This window comes from Ornithorhynchus anatinus, chromosome X1 (genome assembly GCF_004115215.2).
Source record: "Ornithorhynchus anatinus isolate Pmale09 chromosome X1, mOrnAna1.pri.v4, whole genome shotgun sequence".
Lineage (NCBI taxonomy): Eukaryota > Metazoa > Chordata > Mammalia > Monotremata > Ornithorhynchidae > Ornithorhynchus > Ornithorhynchus anatinus.
The window spans coordinates 86,288,941-86,297,015 of record NC_041749.1 but is presented as its reverse complement, the minus strand read 5'-3'; the positions used below and the strand labels follow the sequence as shown (position 1 = coordinate 86,297,015).

Below are 8,075 nucleotides of genomic sequence, written 5' to 3'. Positions count from 1 at the left end.
AGAACTGTACTAAGCACTTGAGGGAGTACAGTATAACAACGAGGGTGGAGACAGCCATCTCAGGTCTCCAACAGGCTGTGGTGCGACTCGGTTCTCAAACTCTTGATGGTGGATCTTGAGGCCTTGAGTGGCGCGCGTGTCCCCAGTTCAGCTGGCAGGGACGGGCGAACATGGGACAACACAAGGGTGGCGATGGTGGGTGACTCTAAGCTCGTTGTGGGCAGGGAATGCATCTATATTGTTATATCATACTCTCCCAAGCGCTTAGTACAGTGCTCACAGTTAACGCTCGATAAATACGATCGAATGAACGAATAAATCGTACTGACCACATCGTGCTTGGGGCTTTCATACAGTCCCTGGGCTGAAGCTCTGGTAGGCTGGTGGGAAGCTTGGGGGTCCTTAGGGTCAGGGTGAGTCATGATTTCCACTGGGGGGCCCCTCTTGGTACAGGGGAGACAGGTTTGTCAGGCTTGCATCCTATTTTGGCCGGGGCATTGCTCCCCGATAATGGGACACTTTTTAGCAGTTTCGGGATATTGAGCCACAATGTTCTTTTTAACCCTCAGGTGGCTCGTAGCCTTGAACAATTTCGGCAGGCACGCTTTTTGGCCGGAGCATTGCTCCCAAATACTGAGAAACTGGAAACATTTAGCAGTTTCAGCAATATTGAGCCACGATGTTCTTTTTAACCCTTGCCGTTCCAGAGCGACCATTTCATTGCTTAACTCCACGACCGATGGCAATGGCCTGAGCTCTGGCCAGCTAAACTGAGGGGATTTGAAAGGGAGAAAGCGTGCTGGAATCCCTCCAGTAATAATAATAATAATGTTGGTATTTGTTAAGCGCTTACTATGTGCCGAGCACTGTTCTAAGCGCTGGGGTAGACACAGGGGAATCAGGTTGTCCCACGTGGGGCTCACAGTCTTAATCCCCATTTTACAGATGAGGGAACTGAGGCACAGAGAAGTTAAGTGACTTGCCCACAGTCACACAGCTGACAAGTGGCAGAGCTGGGATTCGAACTCATGAGCCCTGACTCCAAAGCCCGTGCTCTTTCCACTGAGCCACGCTGCTTCTCGCGTACACACTCGTATTCTGTGTGACTCAGGCTTGGAACAATCCATGGGGTGGAAATGACCCCTGGGGTCAAAAGTTAGAGAGCGGGGAGCTCGGGCCTTGCAGAGACTCAAGCAGAAGATTTCCCAGTCCTCTTTGTAGAGGGAAGGGTGGGGAATTGAGCAGACCAGGCAGACAAACCCAGTCCAGCTCAACTCTGGTCCCTCCCTATCCCTGGCGATTGAGAGACAGACACCGGCACAGACACACCGTCTCTGCGCGTCTGAACAACAAGTCTCTCGGTACCATAAATAGAACAGCATGCTCCCTGGGGGATCCGGGTCCCTGTAGCTCCCCTGCCACAGCTGTCACCCTTCGTCACGGCCCTGTGGGGTCGGGGCCACCCCACTCCCCAGCCCAGTGTGCTAGGCCAGCCCTGGTCATCTCTAAGAATAAATGATTGGGCCAGGGCCTTCTGCCTGGGCCTGAATCATCCCAAGAGCTGGAGCCGGAAAAAGTGTCGGACGCTGACTTCACGTGGGGCGGCGGGCTATATATAAGCCGCAGCGGGAAGCGGCTCCCACCGCGACCGGGACCGACCCGAACGGAGAGAGGCACACGGACTGAGAGCTGCAGCTATGTCACAGGTAAGAGAGAATCCGCAGCAGTGTGGCTGGAATTTCCCACTCTGTCCTCTGAGGATAGCTGACATTGACTCCTGCCGTTGCTTGAGGTTGAGCAGCTGTTGGGAAAGTTAACTCGGGTTTCTTAGCGGACTGGAAACTCTAGGACAGTGTTGACTCGGGGTCTCACTGCACGATTATCTGAGTGGCCCGTGAGAATTCATTTTGGAGTTTTTGCAGGAAAGAATAATAATAATGATGGCATTTGTTAAGAACTTACAATGTGGTAAGCACTGTTCTAAGCACTGGGGTAGATTCAAGCTAATCAGGTGGAACACTGTCCCTGTCCCACGTGGGGCTCATAGTCTTAATCCCAATTTTACAGATGAGGTAACTGAGGCACAGAGAAATGAAGTGACTTGCCCAAAGTCCCACAGCAGACAAGTGACAGAGCTGGGATTAGAACCCAGGTCCTTCTGACTCCCAGGCCCGTGCTCTATCCACTAGGCATGCTGCTTGGGGTGGGTGTGGGTGTGGAGGAGAGAGTGTGTGTGTAAATGAAGGTTTGTCTAATCCTTCAGCAGAAACAGCTTATTCATTCAATAGTATTTATTGAGCGCTTACTATGTGCAGAGCACTGTACTAAGCGCTTGGAATGTACAATTCAGCAGCAGATAGAGACAATCCCTGCCCATTCACAGGCTTACAGCTTATGCTTCCAGAACCCTGACAGGTGGCTACCCTTCCTCTTTCCCCACTTTCCCACCCTACCTTTCCTGGAGGCGCCTTCCTGGGTTGACTGTGGCTGCATCTGATTTCTGTTTGACTTCCTGCCTGGTGAAGGGAGCTGAGGGGAGGTCTGTAAGAGCTCCAGGTCTGCTTGTCTTCCCCACTGGGAGAACTCAGGACTGCACAACCTCTCTGGCCTCTTTAATTAATTCATTCATTCAAGAGTATTTATTGACCGCTTACTATGTGCAGAGCACTGTACTAAGCACTTGAAATGTACAGTTCGGCAACACACAGAGACAATCCCTGCCCATTGACAGGCTTACAGTCTAATCGGGGGAGACAGACAAAAGCAATAGCAATAAATAGAATCAAGGGGATGTACATCTCATTGACAAAATAAATAGGATAATAAAAATATTTACAAATGAGCAGATGAGCACAGTGCTGAGGGGAGGTGAAGGGGGGGGCAGAGAGGGAGCAGAGGGAAAAGGGGAAGCTCAGTCTGGGAAGGCCTCTTGGAGGAGGTGAGCTCTCACTAGGGCTTTGAAGAGGGGAAGAGAATTAGTTTGGCGGAGGTGAGGAGGGAGGGCGTTCCAGGACCGAGGGAGGACGTGGCCCAGGGGTCGACGGCAGGATAGGCGAGAACGGGGGATGGTGAGGAAGTGAGCGGCAGAGGAGCGGAGCGTGCGTGGTGGGCAGTAGAAAGAGAGAAGGGAGGAGAGGTAGGAGGGGGCAAGGTGATGGAGAGCCTTGAAGCCCAGAGTGAGAAGTTTGTTTCGTGCAGAGGTTGATAGGCAGCCACTGGAGGTTTTTAAGAAGGGGAGTGACATGCCCAGAGCGTTTCTGGAGGAAGATGAGCCGGGCAGCGGAATGAAGAATAGATTGGAGTGGGGAGAGACAGGAGGAAGGGAGATCAGAGAGAAGGCTGACACAATAATCCAGCCAGGATATTATGAGAGCCTGTACCAGTAAGATAGCTGTTTGAGTGGAGAGGAAAGGGCGGATCTTGGCAATATTATAAAGGTGAGACCTCCTCAGCAGTTGTGGCAGCAGAGTCTGGGGCCCCATTTCATGACGACAGGGGTAAACTTTGGATTGTTATTCTGTCCTGGAGTGGGCTGTTGGCAAAACTCTAGCCCCTGGGTCTTGTTCACTCTGCCAAGGAATTGCAAATCCCCGCTCCCCCGTTCCCCGGGTCAGCCTTTGGGATCCAGGTAGGAATAGGAAAAACCCTGAGGAGTCAGATTCTGTTGGCCCAGACTACTGGCCTCACCTCATTCAGAGTCTGGATATAAGGATAGGCCAGAGTCGCAGATCTGGTTGTTTCCGTGACCCTGGTTCAGCCCCCACGAGGAAATCTGTTGTCTTTGACTTCTTGCTTTCTGCTGCAAAAGTTCTGGGGACTCGTGGGGATGATGCCTGTGTCCTTTTGGCTAGGATGCCCAAGCAACGCCAAAGAATTTCAGCCTCAGAAAGGGGCATTCCTCCCCTACTGTCCAACCCTACACAGCAGGAAAACTAGGTAGGGCAGCATAGCCTAGTGGATAGAGCACAGGCCTGGGAGTCAGAGGACCTGGGTTCTAATCCCAGCTCTGCTACTTGCCTGCCTGTGACCTTGAGCAAGTCACTTCACTTCTCTGTGCCTCAGTTTCCTCATCTGTAAAATGGGGATAAAGACTGTGAGCCCTATGTGGGACAGGGACTGTGTTCAACCTGTTAGCCTGATTATCTTGTATCTACCCCACGCTTAATACAGGGCCTGGCACATAGTAAAAGTACTTAACAAATATCACAATTATTATCATCATCATCATTATTATTATTATTAGGGCAGGCAGGAATCTATGAGTCTGGGACTTGGGCTGGAGTGGGGGAGGGGAGGGGCACGCACGTGCCCCTGTGTGCATGTGTGTTTTAGGGGGCGATCTGGAGAAGCCTGGGCAGTGCTGCTAAAAATGGAAGTGCCCAGGGGCTGAATCAACAGCATAGTGGGTTGTCTAGCCACCATCTCAGGCACTGCCAATGCCCAAGTGGAGACTCCTCCAACTCTTGCTCTCTCCTTGTCCATCAGTCTCTCTCTGTCCCGCCCTTCATCTCTGGACATTTGTGCAGATTTCTCTCTCCCTCCCAATCCCTCAGGAAGCTCCAATCAAGAAGAAGCGCCCCCCTGTGAAGGAGGAGGATCTCAAGGGGGCCAGAGGCAATCTCTCCAAGAACCAGGAGATCAAATCCAAAACATACCAAGTCATGCGGGAGTGTGGTGAGAAGTTTTCCCCTTGGGTGGAGGGGGAGGGAAAGGGGGAGTGACGGGACAGGGAAGACCCAACTGCGACCCTCACCACCCGACTACAGGGTGGGGCCAAACACAAGGGGTTTTGGATGTCTGGGTTGCCCCTTCCCTAGCAGTCCCAGACTCTCACTGTTGTCCACAACCGGGTCAGGGCAGGAACTTCCACATGAGAAGCTGTCAGACTCCTGTGGCAGCTGTTCAGCTCACTTGGTTTTCATTCTCTTTTCTTCCCAAAGAACAAGCTGGCTCAACTGCCCCATCCGTGTTCAGCGGGGCCCGGACGGGCGGGGAGACCGTCTTCGAGAAACCTAAGGCTGGGCCCCCCAAGAGCGTCTTTGGCTGATGGACAACCCACCCCTTGTCCCCTCCCTCCCTTCCCCGTCCCCCACTTTTCCACCCTATAAGCCGAGATGACTTTTTAAGAAAACTTTTTATACACAAGATTTCTCCCTCCCGTGCCATCCGCAGGCCTCTGGTCTGGCTCTGGAGAGATTGGCTCCCCTCCCTTTCCCTGTTTGGCGTGAGCTGCTCCGAGATGAGAGCATTGTATAGCGCAGGTTTGAATCGCTAATAAATTGGATACTTAAGTGCCTGGAGGCTGTTTCGTTGGGCATCTCTGACCTAAACCCCCAAAGCATGGACTGGGCAGCAGTGAGAGGAAGAATGAGTGAGTTTTCAAAGAGGCTCTTCTTTCTTTCCCCTCCTAGGCCCGCCTCCCCCCAACCCCTTGCTGTTCCTGCTCCCTTTCCACTTCTTCCTCCAGGAGACACCAATGAAGCACTCAGTCCAGTCAACACCCCTCCCCCCTTCACCACCTCCCAGGGTTCCATGCCAAAACCTGTTTGCTTGTGTTCAGCTCTCCACAATTTCCTCTGTGAAGAGGGAACAGGTGTGATGCTCTCTGTACCTTCACCAAGTTGTTTACGGGACTTGGGGTATGCTCCAACAGCCTTGGGGTTGAGGGGTGGGGGCCAGGGATTGGGGGGTGGGGGCATAAATTCAGGCCTGCGGCTCCCTTGACCAGGGCCACTTTCCCACATCGGGTTCTGTAGGAATCTGCTGGGCCTGAGATTCCCTGGACTGAGTCTGCGGCACCGGCTCCCCGGGGGCTGCTTCAGCTCCTCGCTTCCCATGGTTCCTGACGCTCTCAGGCCAACTGAAATGCCACAACACTGGGCCTCTGGAGGATTAAGCCAGTTTCCCAGCATCTCACTCTCTGAAAATTCATTCTCCTCAAAACTCCGTATTTTTAATCAAGACTTTCCAGCCTGCCCTGTTGAATTCAAGTCAACACAGAAGGTGGCCCCTGCAGCCCTCTGTCCAGCCGGCCAACCTCACTGCGATGATTCTGGCAGAATATATTGTGGCGGCTCCCTGCTATCCAGCAGCTGTAGTGAACCTTCTTTGAGCCCACTTGCTAGTGGGTGGGGAAGCCACCCCTCTGTCAGTCACCAGAGCTCAATGCAGCTGTGGGCTTCAGGGACCCGGGCTCTGCACCCCCGCCCAGGCTCCCTGGGGAAAAGCAGCAAGGAGCAAGGAAGGCACTAAAGAAGGTGTTCTATCCCAAGCTTCGCCAAGTCTGTTCTCTCATGCAGGCATTGCAACTGGCTGAGAGAAAAGGATTAACTGAGGGGGAATTTGAGGCTGTCAAACCTGCCTGGTGTTATCAATCCCATGAGAAGCAGTGCAGCCTAGTGGTTAGAGCACGGGCCTGGAAATCAGAACGACCTGGGTTCTATTCCCTGCTCTGCTCCTTATCTGCTGGGTGACCTTGGGCAGGTCACTTAACTTTTCTGAACCTCAGTTCCCTCATCTGTAAAATAGAGATTCAGTCTGCAAGGCGTCCCACTCCATGTGGGACAGAGACTGTGTCCAACTCAATTGCTTATATCCACCTTGGTGTTTAATACTGTGCCTGGCACATAGTAAGCGCTTAACAAATTCCACAGTTGTTATTAGTAATAGAAGTAATATCGTAAACAAGTTAGAGCCAGGTGGGGTAAATAGTGGAGCCCAGGCTAGGCCAACAGGGAACCCTGATCTGACTCGATCAGGGGCGGTGACACTGTGCCTGCCTGAGAACAGGTGCCCATTGCAAGGATCAGCCCTGCCTGTCCCCCCTGCCCTGCTGTCTGGGTGGGAGAGATGGGTTCCTGGAGGGCAGCTAAATCAGAGGCTCCCAGATTTAAGTGAAAGGAAAGAGGGACCTGGGTTCTAATTCCCATTCTGCCTCTTGCCTCTTTTGTGACTTTAGGCAAGTCAACCTCTGTGCCTGTTTCCTCATCTGTAAAGTGGCTTCAAAACCTGTTCTCTCTCTCCCTTAGATTGTGAGCCCCGTTTGGGACAGGAACCATAACCCAGCTGATTATCTCCTATCTACTCCAGTGCTTAGTACAGGGCTTGGCATGTGGTAAGTGCTTAGCAAAAAATACCACAATTATTATATTATTATTGTTATCATTATGAGAGGGGAGTTGGAGAAGGGGAACTTCAGGTCAAGGGAGGGCTGGCTAGGATTGGGCTGGCATGGGACCAAGGTGTCCTGACTCTGCCCCAGCTTTTAGGACTCTTGAGGAGCTCTGAGGGTTTGACTAACTCTCTTCCTTTCTGAACACCCTCCCTTTCCTTCCACTTGATAGCTGCTTGCTCCTCCTGGGAGTGACAGCGTTAGTTTACTTGAGGAAAGGGAGGAAAAGAAGTGGGAGGAGAATTGAGAAGGGCTCTAGCCTCTTCCCCTTCCTCCTTTTCTTTCCAGCTCCCTGTCCTGGGTTCCACTCCCATAATCCTTGGTTGCTATGAGGCCAGTTACCTTGTAACCAACCACGCAGCTTGGGGCAGATCTGAGACCTGAAGGAAATGAGGTTGGGGTACTAAAAGACAGGCTGGGGGCAAGTTAGGGTGTAAATGAAAAGAGAAGCTCACAGCCCCGTTTTCCTTTCCGTTTCCCTTCCCCCTGCCCCTTCACAGCCCTGCTGGCCACAACTGAGACTTGGACAGGGCCAAGGGAAAGAACTAGCGTGACATGGGGAGGACTAATGGAAAGAATCAGTTGACTTGGGTGGAGATGATCAGTGAAAGGTCCTGTCTGCCTGCCAGTTAGGGCCGGTTCAGGCCAGAATTGTTTCAAGAGCCTGGGAGGGATCCCGATGGGGCTTGGCAGTGAGGAGAAGGCAGCTTGGGAAGCGTAGGCTAGGAAGGGCAACCGGTGTCTAATAATAATTATGATATTTGTTAAACACTTACTATATGCCAGGCACTGGGGTGAATACAAGCAAATTGGGTTGTATATAGCCTTTGTCCCACGTGGGACTCAGAGTCTCAATTTCCATTTTACAGATGAGGTAACTGAGGCCCAGAGAAGTGAGGTGGCT

At 52.2% G+C, this 8,075-nt stretch overlaps 1 protein-coding gene across 1 annotated transcript; it reads left to right on the top strand.

Annotated features, from left to right (window-relative positions):
• Positions 1 to 1,417: 1,417 nt before the first annotated feature.
• Positions 1,418 to 5,298, top strand: MUSTN1 (musculoskeletal, embryonic nuclear protein 1). Its single transcript, XM_029051320.2, has 3 exons — positions 1,418 to 1,706; positions 4,554 to 4,674; positions 4,941 to 5,298. Exons 1-3 carry the CDS (start codon positions 1,698 to 1,700, stop codon positions 5,045 to 5,047), a joined length of 237 nt encoding a protein of 78 aa, XP_028907153.1. The 5' UTR covers positions 1,418 to 1,697; the 3' UTR covers positions 5,048 to 5,298.
• The last annotated feature ends 2,777 nt before the right edge of the window (positions 5,299 to 8,075 follow it).